Source organism: Lissotriton vulgaris, chromosome 1_1 (assembly GCF_964263255.1).
Source record: "Lissotriton vulgaris chromosome 1_1, aLisVul1.2, whole genome shotgun sequence".
In the NCBI taxonomy this organism is placed as follows: Eukaryota; Metazoa; Chordata; class Amphibia; order Caudata; family Salamandridae; genus Lissotriton; species Lissotriton vulgaris.
In genome coordinates this window covers 451,814,440-451,831,383 of record NC_141685.1, presented here as the reverse complement: position 1 = coordinate 451,831,383, position 16,944 = coordinate 451,814,440, and the positions used below count along the sequence as shown (strand labels likewise).

At 44.7% G+C, this 16,944-nt stretch overlaps 2 protein-coding genes across 5 annotated transcripts in view; one reads left to right on the top strand and one right to left on the bottom strand.

Moving 5' to 3' along the window:
• Positions 1-1,541, bottom strand: part of EFCAB7 (EF-hand calcium binding domain 7) — a 413,197-nt gene extending 411,656 nt beyond the window's left edge. Inside the window, exon 1 of the mRNA XM_086953570.1 lies at positions 1,460-1,541. The gene's annotated coding sequence lies outside the window, so the exon portion shown is untranslated. The remainder of the gene's footprint in view (positions 1-1,459) is intronic.
• Positions 1,542-2,145: 604 nt separating this feature from the next.
• ITGB3BP (integrin subunit beta 3 binding protein) overlaps positions 2,146-16,944 on the top strand; it is a 317,465-nt gene continuing 302,666 nt past the window's right edge. For 2 of the 4 annotated variants that reach the window (XM_086953554.1, XM_086953540.1), the window contains exon 1: positions 2,174-2,347. Coding sequence is in view for 2 of the 4 variants with exons in the window: in XM_086953540.1 (XP_086809666.1) it covers positions 2,343-2,347 (5 nt within the window). In the remaining 2 variants the exon portion in view is untranslated. Of the gene's footprint in view, positions 2,348-16,944 lie in introns of all 4 variants that reach the window. The other 2 variants (XM_086953560.1, XM_086953548.1) reach the window with 2 other exon arrangements.

The window sequence follows — 16,944 nt, the reverse complement described above, 5'->3', positions numbered from 1 at the left end:
GTCCATGAAGGATACATACGAGGATATCAGGTGTTGAAGACCGCGACCCATCCTGGCGATCAACACCGCATCACCTGCATATGCCAGGACAGGTAGGAGTTGTGAATTAAACATGGGAACGTCTCTTGTAGTCTTGATGAGAGCGTTTTCTACACCGTTTGTGTACATGGAGAAGAGGAATGGAGCAAGAACGCATCCCTGCCTTACTCCTCTAGCAATTTTAAATAAGCGTGTGCAGTCCCCATTTTTAGCATATCGGACCGAGGCCGGGGCATTGGAGTACAGCTGTCTGATGAAATTTAATATGGCTGGGTCAACCCCCATTTCCTACCTTATAGTCCATAGCTTTTCATGGACCACAGCAGAACGCTGCCGACAGGTCCATGAAAGCAATATATATTTTCCCCTCCTTCCTCCTAGTATATTTTTCTGTTATAAGCGCCAGGTTTAAGCACTGGTCTACGGTGCCCCTTAACTGCTGGAACCCGTATTGTTCATGGATTAAGATGTCGCTTTTCTTGGCCCATTTCATTTTACAGAAACACAGGTAGTGGTGCGGCATCTCAGACCCTGTCACCTTATATTGGTTTGTTTGAATCTATGTCATGATACCTATTGTTCAACCTGGTAAAATGTTGTCCCTCACATAATGGTAGTATTTCTGGGCAACTTGAGGGTATTAGGGCAGGATATCCTAACCTGGTCAAATTCTAACCCTAGTACATTGGTGATAATTCTTGGCAACTTGTTGGCATCCATGGCACGTTGACCACCACTGGTAAAATGTTAGCCATGGTATAAAGGTGGTAATTCCTGGTATGATGCAGCCAATCTCTAGCATAATTTTGGTCCTGAAAGAATGGTGGTCAGTCCTGGCACATAGTGTGCATACATGCTAATGGCTGATCCTGGTGCTAATCGTTTGCCTATTATTGGGTATTTGTTGGACTAGGATGGTTCTAGAAGTATGGTTACAATTCTGGCCATACTGTGGACATCTGTAGCACAATAGTGGTGATTCAAGACACTTTGTGGGCATTCATAGACCCGCACACCTACAATAATGCTATCAGCGGCAAGTAATTCCGATCATTTCTGGGCATTCTTCACACAAAGAATAAGGCTGCGGTATGATAACGTCAAGACACTTATGTAAAAATTGCTATATACAATACAGTTCAGCCGGCTCCGAGAATGGAGTAAACTGTGCAAACAATATATATAAAGTGAGTGTAGGTGAGCAAACGTCGCCGACCCTCTCCTCAAAACTTAGGAAGGATGCTTTATTCTGGAGAAAAAAACTGATTTTGGAGAGAATGGTGAGCTAAGACTTGTATAAGCTTCCTGCGCTGTACAGCCATTGCCTAGCACATAAATGCGAACATAGCAAGTTCTAGATTAATTGCTCTTTACAGAAGCTATCGGTGTTGGAGAGTGTTCACTGCCATAAGTTACTCACTTTTGCGTGGAGGAAACTGGCCAGTTAAAAGCTGCGATGGTTTGAGCTCTTCGGCCCAGGACGATTAGACTTCTGTACTGGAGTAGTGTTTCTATGGAAACAGTATCATTGACATGAAAAAGGGACTAGCCTGTTGCTGATATGGAATCGATAGATGTGTTGACTGGAGACAAATCCTTTACTTTATATTATAACATATTGACTTACGGATTGAAATAGCTCAACTTCTCATTGCAAAGTACTAAGAAAATAGCACTGCACTGGTGAGACGGGCAATATTCAACCAACAATAGTAATGAAGAAGTTCGAAATTAACAAAAAAATAAACGTTCCAAGATGGCACTCTTTCTTTTTTCTCTTCTCTAATTATGTCGATTTGTCAGTAGCAAATTGTACGAAACACACATTAAAAATAATCACGTTTCAAATTAGCACCGCTGTGCTAAAATTCGTTATTTAAAAATATAATGCATCGCGAATACAAAACAACAGCCTGTAAGGTGACATATTTACACGCTGATTTATATAACATACGTATCATTTTGAAAATGTATTTATTAGAAATATGATATGTTCTGATCGTTTTCTTTCTGGAATGGCAACACAGACACATTCCAACATGACTTCCGTGTGCTCTTCGTGGCATTGAGCAGGTCTGACCCTTGTCCGTTTTCGACTTCGTCTTTGTTTAGGCGAATGACGTCTCTTGACACTGACTAGTCTGGAGGTGTTTACCATTGAAGGCGGTAAAGTACAAAGAGCGAGAGAAAGACGCCCGTCTCTTCTCTGTGCATCGCAACATTCTCCATGTGTGCTATACAACTGACAACCTTTTTATTGGAATAACCTAAAGAGGCAAAGAAGCATAAAAGCAGGATCCGTCATGCCGTAAGTATTACAACTACCCAATTGGCTCAGTAGTTCACATTAGCGGGACATGGCTCTAAAAATAAGGAATCCGTTGTTTTTCCCTATTTGGTTTTATTTATTAACGAGTTATTATTGTCTCCTCATTTTATTGTTGCTTTTTTCATTTTCAGTACTAAAAGATGTAATGTATGCTTGACAAAAACGTGTGACTGCCCTGTCATTTGAGCGAAATATTTCCAGATTGTCCACCAACTCTGGTCCACCACCCCCTAAACAGGTGGAAGGTGTGTTTAAGAAATGTAATGCAACAATTGTTTGGATTACTGCCACTCAGCATTACCTTGCCAACAGCTGTTCCACAACCGCCATGTAAAGCCTACTGCCGCTAGGTTATGGTCCCTGCTGCAGGTATTCTTTTTTTGAGCAGTTCGTCTTGCATTCAATCTGTGGTTTCTATGCTTTCTCTAATATTTTTGGGATTTTTCTAGTTACTATGACGGAAAGTCTTAATTTTATTAAAGACACGGAGGCGAGTATTATGCTTTTTTCTTATCTTGCATTTATTACACAGCAGCCAAGATAAGTGAAAACTACAGTTCCCGGGGGACCAGGAAACCAAACTGGCCAATGGGAACGCAAAAACAACAAGATCAGATAACCAATCATGAAGCAACAGTGTATAAAACGTCACACTGACTGCAAAGCTTCCTCTTTTCGCTGACGAGCAGATCAGATAAAGTCTGAAAATAGAGGAACAATAGCAAAAACAATAGATAGAGCCAAAGTCCAGGAACAAACTTCTTGAGTCAAATTGATCCAGGAGAAATGACCAGTAGGGTTCAATGCAGGCGAATCCAAGCAGGAAGAAGAGGTTGATCTCCAGGGAGAAGGCCAAGGCTGTCGATGAACAGGACCATCACGAAGATGCAGGCGGCAAGGCCGGATTCGCTGAAGGGAGGGAGAAACACAAATTAGTAGTGTAGAGGTGGGATAATGCTCGCCCCCGTGTCTTTAATAAAATTAAGACTTTCCGTCATAGTAACTGGGAAAATCTACATTTTATGGCAATACCGGAGGCTCCTATTATGCTTGTTTAAAGCATATCAACCACCTAAGAAGCCACAGAATCAATAGATTTGCAATAAAACAAACAAAAAACATTATTCTTAGTCCAATCAGCTGATCTCAGAATGTCCTCGAGGCGGGAGCCCTCCCAAAAGGCTTTAGAAGCCATGGCTCCCCTAGTGGAGTGAGCTCCAAAAACGGAGACATCGATGCCTGCAAGGGACATAACCCAACGCACCCAACGGGCCAGGGTAGCGGAGGAGACAGGAAGGTGAGGTTTACGAAAGGAAATAAGGAGCTGGGAATAAGAGGCGGCTCTGAGATCAGCTGTCCTTTGTTCATACATTTTTAAACATTGACCTACACACAATTTAGGATGAGAGGGGAAATAAGGATAAAACACTGAAGACAAATGAGTTTTTGTACGTCTATGAACCTGAAAGACAACTCCTGTAGGAGAAAACTGACAAGCTGAAATGTCGAGAGCTTTCACATCAGAAACCAGTTTAATGGAAACAAGGCTCAAAAGCATGGTAAGTTTAGCAGATAACATCTGTAGAGAAAGTGCAGCATTATCCTACCAGTCAGAAAACAGTTTAAGTAACACAGAAACGTCCCATAACTTGGTATACTTAGCCTACGGAGGTTTGGAACAGCGAACTCCTTTCAGAAGACGACAGCTCAAAGGATGAGCACCTACAGGCTTGCCGGCGATGGGGGAATGATTGAGGGAAATGGCCGACCTATACAAGTTGACTGTTCTCTAGTTCTTGCCTGCGCTGGCTTCAGAGGCCAGAAAGTTGACCACAAAATTCAGAGGGGCTGAAAGGGGATCGATATGCCTTTCCAGACACCAGCTTGCCCAAAGAGACCAGGTGGATTTGTAATCTTTAGAGGTCCCTGGGGCCCAGGCTTTACTGATAAAGAGAGAAGCCTCTTGTGAAATGAGGATGTCAGGAGGGACAGGCCGGAAACTTTCCAGGCAGACAGGAAAACAGGGAATTGTCCACAATGAGGCTGTGCTGTTATCCCAGAGGGTTCAAAAGTAAGTCCTCGCGAACTGGGAGAAGAACTGGGAAATCTATCGTCATCTCCAACAGAGATGGGAATCAAATTTGAGATTGCCAAAACGGGACCACTAGGACCAGAGAGTTCGACTGACGACGAACCTGGGAAAGAACTCTGCTGATCATGAGGAAAGGAGGGAAGGCATAGTTGAGGTGGAGCGACCAATCCTGAAGGAACGCATCCATAGCCAGAGCCTCGGGATCTGGACGCCAGCTGAAGAAACGGGGCAACTGAGCGTTGAGGCGTGAAGCAAAAAGATCTATGAAGAAAGGGCCCCATTTTTGAGACCGGGATAGGAAGACGGATGGAAGAAGCTTCCAGTCACTGGAATCTCAAAGATAACGAGAGTGCCAATCTGCCACAGAATTGAGGTCTCCGGGAAGGTATTCCGCTGTCAAGGACAGTTGATTGGACAGGCAGTATTCCCAAAGGCTCTTTGCCAACTCTGCAAGAGGTTTGGATTTGGTGCCGCCAAGTTGGTTGATGTAACGGACCGCAGAAACATTGTCCATTCGAAGATGGATGGAACAGCGAACTCTGTTCTTTGAAAGGCTTTGGATTGCAAAGGAGCCTGCAAGCATCTCTAAACAATTGATGTGCAATTTCGACTCCTCGCAAGACCATGTACCGCCAGTCGATATTGGACCACAGCGGGTGCCCCAACCCGACACGCTGGCATCTGATTCTAACACAAGATCTGGGGCCGAAGCGAAAATAGTTTGCCTGTTCCACGCATCTAAATGGTCGATCCACCATTGGAGTTCCACGCAAGATTCTTGGTCCAACTCGATAAGTTCGGCGTAGGGAAAGAAGCCTGACTATTCTCACCAGCGATCTCAGGGATATGAGAGAGGTCCAAAAGACCTGGGAGATTTCCGCCTTGATCATAGAAACTTTTGATTGGGGAAGGAGAAGAGAGGCTGCGGCGGAATCTACTAAGAAGCCCAAGAACTCGATTGTCTGAGAAGGAATGAGCATCGATTTTTCGGAATTGAGGAGGTAACCCAGATCTAAGAGAAGGGATTGCGTGGTGTGCTGACAGAAGAAGCTGTTGGTCTGTGTTCATGACCAATATGTCGTCCAGGTATATGATAAGCCTGATCCCGATGGAACTCCGAAACGCTACGATTGGTCTCAAGAGTTTTGTAAAGCACAAGGGTGCTGAGGAAAGACCGAAAGGTAGAGAGGTGAAGCGATAGGTCACGCCTGACCACCGGAACTGGAGAAATTTGGAGTGGGAAGGGTGAATGGGAACTGTGAGATAAGCGTCCTGTAAGCCCAGTCGAACCATCCAGTCGTTTGGACGCAGGGTATCTTGTAAGTGAAGAATGGTCTCCATCTTGAAGTGGCGGTACATCACAAACTGATTGAACTATTTTAGGTTGATCACTGGCCGCGGTTTCTTGTTCTTTTTCTGTACAAGAAAGATGGGACTTAGGAACCCGGAAGGATCGAAAGGAGCGATCTGATTAGCCTGTTTGCAAAGGAGGGACTGAATTTCCGAAGAGATTAGAAGAGACATCTCATTTGAGAAAACTAGAGGAGGGGGAAAGACCTTTTGAAAAGGCGGCGAATAGAGCTCTGTAAGATAGCCTTGAACGGTATTGAGAACCCAAGGATCTGTGCTGACAGTTTGCCTCTTTGAAAGAAACAGTTTCAAAACGTCCTACAGGTGTAGGAGGGGAAAGACATACCTTGCTGGTTGTTGTGATTGTTGCGATAGTTCTTCTGTCCTCGACCGCGGAAGCCTCTACCCCGCTGAGGGTAGAATTGGGGTTTGTAATCCTGTGAAGAGTTGTTGAAGGATCCTCTGGAGCCTTGATTGTTATAGGAACGGCCGGAAGAGCGACCCCTACCTCTGCCAGCCCGTCCAAAAACCCGGGGCGAAAGTACCTTTTTAATGGACTGTTGCGCCTTATCTACGGATGCAAAAGTGGGCACGAACCTGCTAAGGTCCTTAACCAAAGAGTCGCCAAAGAGGAGACCATTAGCCTTACTGCCGGGGTCTTGAGGATTGGCCAATTTCGGGTCTAATTTGATTAAAAGGCCTTCACAGCGTTTGTGTGTAATGGCGGCATTGGCATTCCCAAGTAGACAAAAGGCTTGCTGGATCCACATGGAGACGTCCTCAGCCGACGGGTCCAAACCGTCTAAGCGAGCAGCTTCAGTCATGTCGAAAATGCACGCCAAGGGGCCCACAACATCAAGAAGTTTATCCTGGCAAGTGGACCAGGCTTTGTCCACCCCCTTGCGCGGATCTTTGCCAAACTTAGAAAGGAAGGTCAGCAAGGGCTGATCAATAGCGGGCACCAGGGTAACTTTATCAGGTAAAGATGGCTTGGGACATTCATATTTGAGCCGAGTCCTGACGGAGGTCTCAAAAGGAAGTCGCAACCTGGCCAAAATGTATTCCCCCCCACATGAGAAGAAGGCAACCATTCAGTAGAATTAGGGTGTCGGATTGAAGCAGGATCAAACATAGGAACTCCCATCTGAGTCAAAAACTGGGTCAAAGGCAAAAGAATCAGTCTTGGATTGTTGAAGGGAGGGGGAGGAGGGTCAGAGACATCAAAAAGATCATCTGCGTCTTGCATATCATCGTCAGTGTCCAGAATAGAAGTAATTACCAGTTTTTTTGGTGGCTGTGCATGCTTCGCTTTAAGTTTACGTTTGCCCTCGGTACCCAAAATCCCCTCCTGGACCGGAGGCTTGCAAGGAACTTGGTCCTCAGTCAAGCGCGAGGAACCCGCTAATCAGACGTGACGCAGATTTTGAAGCGAGCAACGCAGCAGAGGAACCCACCTTTTTGTGTCTGCTATCCCACGCAGACTGGGCCAGCACCTTGGACAAAAGGATTAACTGGGAAATTTCCATTCCCTTAGACATGCGTCTCATTGACACCTCCACGGCATTTTCCACTGAAGAGTTAATACATTTACTTAAATCCTGTTTAAAGGCTTCGCCTACCTCATTAGTGTGCACAGGCTTTGTTTCCATTGTGCACCGACCATCAGAGACAGGAGAGGTAGTAATGGGTTAACTGTGAGGCAGAGGAGGGGGGAGCGGCAAGGGAAAACACTCCCTGGGGGGTGTCTGAGGAGGAGGAGCACTTCAGAGCTCTGAGACGCGGACGTGGCGAAGCAGCTCTGGCAGGAAGCGCCAAAAGGGCTCCACAATTAGGAAATATTAATGCTAATTAAAAGCTCCGCTCAATGCTGCACCGGCCGTAAGTGGCTCAACGCTGCCCCGGCCGTGAGAGCGGAGGACAAGGTGAGCGCGAGCGATAAAGAGGAAATGTGAAAGTGCGCCATGGCCGCAACCACCTCGGGGACGGCTGCGGGGGGAAACCCCAGACAGTGCAATAGAACCAAAAAACTGCACGGGACACAAGCGCAGAAATCACGCGTTAGACCAAGCAAATAAACAACAATTAAAGGGTAACAATATACATCATTAAAGACATAGCATATTGAGAGCAAAAGATGAGTCACTTATCTGACTCTGAACAGCAAGAAAAGAGGAAGCTCCGCAGTCAGATGTGACGTTTTATACACAGTTGCTTCATGATTGGTTATCTGATCTCGTTGTTTTTGCGTTACCATTGGCCAGTTTGGTTTCCTTGTCCCCTGGGAACTGTAGTTTTCACTTATCTTGGCTACTATGTAATAAATGCAAGATTAAAAAAAAGCATAATAGAGCCTCCTGTCTTGCCATAAAATTCAGTAGAATAAGACAAAGGAGGTGCGATGGCTGGGACAGTTGGCACACTCTACCACATATATCAAAATAAAGTCTGAAAGTCTTATTATTTTTGGTGTCCAAGTCTTTTCTGGTGCTCAGGAAGATCCATATCCATTATTTCTCAACTGGAGAAGTCCAGGAAATAGCAATAAAGTTCTCCAGGGACACAGACATTTGTTTTTTTTGTTTGTGGTAACATTTGCAATAAATTGGTGGTCATTGGGTTTTGTGTATAGTCTTGCTGCAATGCCAAATCCATGTTAACATCAGTGGCTGAATATACTTGGTGGGCATATGTTTCTTCTGACTCCAGCTTCTTCTGAATGTGATGATAGCAGTGAGAGTTTTAACAATAAAATGTAACTTCACATAGAAAGATTGGTGATTTGCATTGTTGGGGCCGAGTAGGTGATCAGTTTTGGATCCAGTGGCTTCTTCATTGTTTACAAAAGCAAGGAAGTAGTGCCATATTTCCAAAAGTCTTACTGCTCCTGCATACTAGCTGAACCATCGGATCACAACAATCAACCTTGGATATTTCATTTTCCCGTCTACTTTTACTTGAGAATAACAGCGTTTTAATGCGTGCATACTTAACACCTTTGCTGCTGTGACTTCTCCCCTCCTGTGCTGACATTCTATGAATACCATTGTTCATGACGAGCTCAGCTCGTCATAAGCACAGCTCCACTGTGCCTCATGACGAGCTGAGCTCGGCATGAGCATCGTAGGGGTTAAACACTGCTCCAGCCTTTATTACAAAATCATACATGTCCCGGTTCTCAGGCTGAGACAGAGCACAGGAAACAGCAGCATGATGGATCTTTTATGTGAATGAAATGAACCCTCCGAGCAGTGTGCAAATGGTTTGCTGCCTTTGTCATGTAGGATGCTGAATCAGAACCTCTTTCAACGAGGTCATGACATGATTTTTCCAACTTCTGAAGCACATTGTATACAATTATTGCAATTTTACCAAAATTACACTAATCGGATACAGTGATGTCAACTAAGGCTGAGCGGCAACCCTTTTCTTCATCACTGTAATATGTGACCAATTTTCCAATGGCTGGGTCACCATGCACCTCTGTGGTTTCGTCAATTGTCAAACAGATGGGGACATTTTGCTACAGCTTGACAAATGTTTACAAGCTGTGCTTCAAGACTCCGGGAAGATATTTCTCATACATTTGGTTGGATTTGCACGTTGTCCTTTCTGCAGGGCACAGCTGATTAATCAGCTCTCCAATTGAACCATCAGTTTGATGAAGTGGAACACCACCTTCACACATAGCTTTCTCAACCTTGTGCAAGATATCAGCAGCCTCTTCAATATTTTGGCGTGCACGAGTTTTGCACTGCTCCAAGGCAATTTGCTCCGTACGGGCCTTCTTTACGACTGGAGAAGAAAGTCTCTCATTGGTTTTACATCTCAGGTTAGCTTTGAGATTATCTGCTGCCCTGTTTTAATTGTTAACAGTTGTTCGACATGACTTGCAGGAGAACATTTTTATCCCTTTAAGGGACACTGCTTCAAATTCTGCATACTCCACTATGTAATTATCAATGTCCTTACGTTTGCAGCCCATCTCTATAAATGTTCGGTTTAACAATTAAGCAGCCATTGGGTTGATGTTTGTGACCAGGACAAAATACTCAGCCATTATCTGAACTGCGCAATTGGATACAGATATGTAGGAGTTTTACCCCCAGAGCATTCAAATCTATCAGTGTTTCTCGTTGATCTTGGTTTGTACATTTTTTAGTTGCAAATAATTTCTTGTATCTTCTTTATCAAAATATGTCGATGCCTTTCAAGATAACTAATTCGGTTTCTGGTTTTCTAAAAGCAGAGAGAAGCCAGAGCAGTACAATGCCAGATACCAGAAATATGTTTGCATGTCCCAATAGTTTCTTTGTGTGAATATTTCAATAATCACTCAATGAGTTGATTTATAGAGATCAGCTAATCACCCAAGTGGATGTCCAGGCACTTGCAGGGTTTGAGAGACTCCTTCAAATAGCAAGGGATTGAGATCATTTCAGATTTCCAGTACAGATGGGGCAGTCTGCAGTCGGAGGGGGAGGCTGTTCCATGTCTATGCTGAGAGATAGGAGAAGGAGCATCCTCCCCTCGTGCTTCTGTTGATGCGGGAGTGTGGGCAAGTGAGAAGGAGGCGATGGTGATGTGCTATGTAATCTGACCTCTGCAATCTTTTTTGATATTGGTAATCTATCTGTCATACCACAAAAATAAATGTCAAATTACATCATGGCCAAACTATGAAAAAGAATAATCTTTTGAAATTGCAACCTTAGGCCAGAAATGCTCACAGCAGTGGTTGCCAAATGCACTAACATAGGAGTCCCCTCTGCAGAGATACCATACCTTGGACCAAGGCCTGTTCACTACTGTCTGCCTACTTCAGTTTCCTTATTGTTACGGCTTTCCTCTCAGTTAAAAATGCAGAAATGTAAAGTTGCTTTATTTAAGGTTTCAAAATCTATTTTGTCCAATGAAGAGACAGAGTTGGACAAATGGTGTTTTTTTTTTTACTCGTTTTATGATGTGCTTTTGCTCTGAAGAGTTACCGTGATATGATCTTTACCGTAGCCGTACACCATACCAGTCCTTCTTCCCTGCAATCGGACATGCACAAATGCTTATTTAGTACCAGACTCACTTACCATTTTGTTTGTGAGGGTAGCAAAATGACTTGGCGCTATTGATGCACAGCAAATGCTTAGTGTTTTCTAACTTAAAGCTAAGCGTTTTATCGACCTAATAAGGATGAAAGGCTGAGTGGGCCCACTGGATTTAAAACTGTGACCATGAAACAGAGTGTGCTAATAATTTCGTGGGTAAGTGTTGAACAGGACTTGCAGCAGCTGTCAGGTCTGGAGAGTGCAACACACCGAAAGCAAGACACACCAAGTGAACACCGACCCCTCAGATATAGTGCAGAATGGCCCCCTACAAATGCCAGAAGTTACATACTACACTAATATAAATTGCAGCACAGGTTGTGTGTTTTGCCCTAATGCCCTTCAATATGTCGTGAACAGAGTGCTTAAATACAGTTTTCCTTTTATTTATTTTTAATATGGGTGATGTGTGAAAATCTATTCCAGACATTTCTTTTAGATTAAAACAGACCTCACCTATGAAAAATAGGAAGTGTGTCACAGCAATTATTTGCAGTAACATAAATAAGATGCTGCTGTATTATATACAAAAATGTTAGTGAACGGGCCAAGAAAACAAAGCTGAAAGCGCAAGACTCCCAAGCATCTGCCAGGCAACAATTATCAAAGGAAAGCTTCAAAAGCCCATGGACAGCGTCGTTTCACAACTGGCATTTTCCCTGCACACTGAAAATGAGTCCCTGCTCAGGGGGTATTCATCATTCTAATGGGTGCAACCAATAATTCTCTCTTCTTTCCCATTCACTTCTCTAGGTCAGCAGTGACACCTGACTCTATTAAGCTACAGAAATAGTAGGGCCTCAGACAGTCGCGGCTGGTTCATTTAAAAATAATAGGGCGTAAAAATGAAACCTTGAATTTAATAGAGGGAGGGAGCACAGTGAGCCATATAGAAGGTTTGGGAGGGGAAAGGAAATTCTGCAACAAGTGAGGAAACCATAATTAGAACTCTGGTCTCTTAATTCAGCAAGTGCTAATCATGCATGCCCAGTTTTACATACCAAACCTCATTTTGTAAAGTTACATAATTTTGGCAAGTAAGAGGACTGAAAGGTGACGAAAATTCGGGAAGATAATGTGTTCAGACCAATAAAGGGCACAATAAATTGAGGGAGCACAAAAGAGTTCACACAGTGTTAAAAGTGTTTGCAGAGCACGATGTAGGATCAGTACACTTGTATTTTCAATTATTTCCCGATGCATGCAAGTATTATCTGTGTGTTTAGAATGTTTCTTTGGTGTGTCTGCTGGTATTTTGTGTGTTATGTTATGTAGGCGCTCCAACGCGAAAGGAAGACCCTACTGGTCTCTCCGTCACCATTATCACTGATGTACACGAAGGCGGCTGTACCCACCCGTCCTCAAATGTTTCATAACAGGATGTGTTTTGATTGATACCTCATCCTTACCCGCCCACGCCGAGTTGGAATTATCACCGGCCTTTCGAACTTATCCATTGATATCCCGACAGCCCTGAAGAGTCACGGGTTCAGTGCCCGCTTGACGAAACACGTGTTGGGTTGGTTGTTTTTCTTTGATGTCACCCTTCCAGAAAGGAAGGTTCAATATACTTGATTTGAAAGAAACTATTGATTTGTGTCAACCTTGTTTCTCTGAAACAGATTTTCTTTTTACTTTTGATGACATTTATACCTACCTGTTATAACGTGTGCACAGGACTGTTGTTGTATTCACCGAGTGGGCCCTCGCCACTTTATGCAGAGGTTTTGGGGTCTCCTCTGACCTTGTAGCCTCGTTGCACGGTTTTGCTTATCATCTTATACCTACTGCTACAAACCCAAGCGCCATCCTTCCTGCACACGATAAAACCCATCACAGAACCCTCTGTATATGTGTATATCTGTTGTGTATGCTGTACGAGAAGTGACGGTGTGCCTGCTTTTCTGGCAATTTGTACAATTGGTGCTCCTGTGGCAACCTACGAAAAGTCCCAGTAACTTTGCACAGTATGCACTCTTCTGCACAGCCAATGCACAGAATAACGGATACAAACTGGTAACCTTATGCACACCTGCCAGGGCCTAACTGTCTAGATTAGTAGTTATTGCAGGATGAATTTGAACAATTTTCACTTCAAATTTTACTACAGAGCTCAGGCTTGCCTGGGATTTATTTGTCTAGCTACTTTTTTTAAATTCACACCGAAGCGCTACGGAAAGAAATTAAAAATGATCTAATCACGGAATCCACAATGTGCTCCGTTCAATATGAACATGAAGCACTGTAGTGTAGTTCCTATTTCCCTTATAGGCTCTGCGCATTGGAATAATATACATTATAGTTTTTGGCATAGGACTGAGGTCAGTATGCCTCTATCAAGTACATTAAACTTATTTACTTTGTGTGGCAGCTAACTCAGAGGTCACTAGAATCTTCTGGAATAAACAAGAAGGGAGCAGTTTCTGACAACCGCATCAACATGACAACTTTGTTTTCCTTAGAATCGGAACAGTCTCAGAATCGTGGAAACAATAGATATGTTTCACTCAGTCAATCCTGTTATGTTATGTTAAAATGTATTTCTAAACCGCAAGTTCACCAGACGGTTTCTTGGAGCTATAAGCAGGAACAGTTGCCGTACCGGACAGTAAGTGGGTGTCAATTGTAAGCCTGGTAGAAGAGCCAAGTTTTAAGTAATTTCCTAAATTGAGTATAGTAATCTGCCGTGCGCAAGTAGGGAGGGAGGGTATTCCAGAATTGGGGGGCCACGGTCTTGTATCTGAGGCCACTGTGTTTCTTCCATTTAAAAGAGTGGGAAACCAGCAAGTTCTTTTTGGAAGAGCGTAGATCGTGAGAGGGAAGATCCCGCTGAATGTTTAGAGTGATAAAAGCAGGGCCACGTCCTGACAGGGCTTTGTGGATGGTACAGCCCAGCTTGAACAGTGAGCGTTTAGGAATAGGCTTTTCAGCAGTGGTTTCACGTGGGAGTGCTTTGGCTGGCCAAGAATGAGTCTAGCTGCCTGATTCTGGACCCGTTGCAGGCGATGTACATGCTTAGTTTCTTCAGAGTTACACAGAAATAGATAGACAGGCATTTCAATAAAAGATTTATTGAACAGTCTTATTTCTCGTGCAAGAGATATGAGCTGTTACAATTACAAGACAGTATGCGAGATATAATACGTACAGCGTGAGAGGTAGGAAGAAATAATACTGCAATAGCATTGTCTTTTAGCTATGACATATATTCATATAAACATACATGAATAACACAGGCTAAAATATGGATACTCGTCTGATGCTTCTAAATAATTCTACCCCAGTGTACCTAACCTAAGTGTAGCATGAGGTAAGCAGTAGGTGCTGTTTTCTATGGTATGGTAAGCTATAGTGCCAATAGTCCCTTTAGGTTCTAGTCAGCTCCATACCTTAGAATGAGATATCTTTCCGGATTTCAAACTCTAACACCCGGCAAAGGGAGTCAGAATACTGGAAGCTGGTTTCTCTGCAAGCAGGAGGACAGCGTCTTGTTAGTGCATTGGGCTGGGATACGACTTCTCCTGGAGTCATAGTTTCTTCTGATCTTGGCGAGCTGAGCCGAATCAAGCCGTGCCCTTGTTTGCCTTGGTAAGGGAAGGTATATTTATACCTGGTAGGTGGCTAGGAATGTTAGCTTTGACGTAAAGTCAGGCAGAGGAAGAAGTCATTAAAGAACCCCTAAGGAATAGTAGTTCATGCATAATGAATGAGTTCTTGGAGAAATCAATAATCCAAGCAGGGAAAGTCCCAATGGCTTAAGGGTGTGGTTTCTAAGAACTCGTTGTGACGTCGTATGGACAGATGTAGGTGACCATGCCTGTATTTGGATAGCATGGCTAATGCCTAAATAAGGCCTGGGATTCTATGCCTAAATAAGGGCAATGTGAGTTGTGCCTATATAAGAACATGATTCGGGAAACCTATGTACGGGTATCTAAATCGAAACACAACACCCACTCCAATTTCAATTGATCAACATTATTAAATGCTAAACATGTAAAATTGAGTACCATAAGCTGCTGAAACATTTGTAAAAGCATACTTCAAAATAAGTCTTTGTAAAAACTTTTTTTTTCAGAACCAAATTTTATTGACATTTCAGATACGATTGCAAGACATCCACAGTACTCCGAACACCGGAAGGGCTGTGAGCATATAATCAAGAAGCAAAGTATAGCAATCAGTACAGTAAGCAGGATCAGACATTAACATTGAACTACCCGTACCCCCCCAACCCTGTAAAGCCACCCCCACCCGGGTCCCACCCTAGCCCTGTTCACGATGGTCACCTAGATCTAAGCTAATCAGTCTATACAATAGTGGTAGTATACTCTCACCCTCATCCAGGTTCTCAGGACAATTGGTCTCCAGTTACATCCTGTCGCGGCGACGGTTCCAGCCACAGCCCCCTGTATTCCGCCCACCTCTTCCAAATTTTATAGTGCTTTCTAGAGCAGCCACTGGCCTCAAACACTGGATGTTCCTGTCCCATACAATAGTCCAAGCCCCGTTTCCATACCTCAATCGGGGGAGCCCTAGGGTCCTTCCAGGCGCGGGCCACATCCCTCTTGGCCACTGTAAGACCCAGGAGTAACAAGTGTCTTTTATATATGTTGCCACCCACCTGCTCCAGGACATGCAGAAGGCCCAGCTGTGATGTACGCGGGAGCTGCCAACCCAGTACCTCATCCAAACAATCCCATACACGCCCCCAAAACCTCTCCAGTGCCCCACAGGACCACACGATATGAAGGAACGTGCCCACTTCTCTTCCACACCTCAGACAATCGGGGGAGGCAATCAGTCCGGCTCGCCACAGCCTCTCTCTCGTGTAGTAAGCCCTTTGCAGGTATTTAAATTGGATAAAGCGCAGTCGTTCAGCTATGGCTGCCTCCCTTGGGGCCGCAAGGGCCTCCCTCCCCCCCTCCTCGTCAATTTCTCCGACATCTCTCTCCCACGTGGACCGCAAGCCGTCCAGGGAGGAGGAACAATGAATAACTAGTGATTGATAGATGCAGGATATTTTCTTTTCTGTCAATTCTCCCATAAATAATTTGGCTTCTAGCGGACTAAATTCCGGCAGGGAGTCCAATCCCTCCAAGGCAGGGGAGATAGCGTGTCGGAACTGGAGGTATTTGAAGAACTGGGTACGCGGCATATCGTACTCATCCCTCAGCTCCTGAAAGGATTTAAGGGTTGTGCCCCTCATGACATGCCCCATGGTTGTGCCCCGGCAGGCGGCCATTCTGCCACAGCGAGGTCTCCTCAGTCAGCCTATTCCACCATCCCATACGACTAAGAGCTCGATGCCAAACCTGGAAGACAACCTGCGTAACCACTGGGAGCCTCTTCCTCTTCCTCGCCGAGTACAGCAGCATGTGCAAAGTATCTGGGTCCATTAAATATCGCTCCAGAGCATACGCCGGATCCTCCCGGTCCCCATACCACCATTCGTTGAGTATCAATAGATGGGACGCTTGATAGTAGGAGAGGATGTCCGATGACGCCAGGCCACCGCAGTACGCAGAAAGGAAACCGGTGCGAAGGGCCACACGAATAGCACCTCCTACCCAGAGAAAGCGGCCCAGCGCCGAGTTAACTTGGCGGAACCATTGTGGTGAGATAGGGTAGGGGTGGTTCTGCAGTTGGTAGAGCAGACGAGGGAGAGCCACCATCTTAAAGATGGCCGACCGGCCATACAAGTTCAAGGGCATACGGGACCATGTTTTCATATCCGATCGGACCCTGTCCCAGACCGGAACAATATTACGCTCCCACGAGACCCCAGGGATGTCCGTTATGAACACCCCAAGATATTTAATGCCTCCTGTCGCCTCCTGTAGGGCGGACGCCCAATTACCAAGAGCCACACCGCTGCCCAGGGTCCACAAGATGGAATTCTTTACATTGAGGTTAAGCCCCGAAACCTCTCCAAACACCCTCATGATGTCAAGAACTCTTGGGCCCGATCTATTGAGATCTGTAAGAAAAAACAGCACGTCGTCTGCGTAGAGCCCAATTCTGTCTGACGGCCC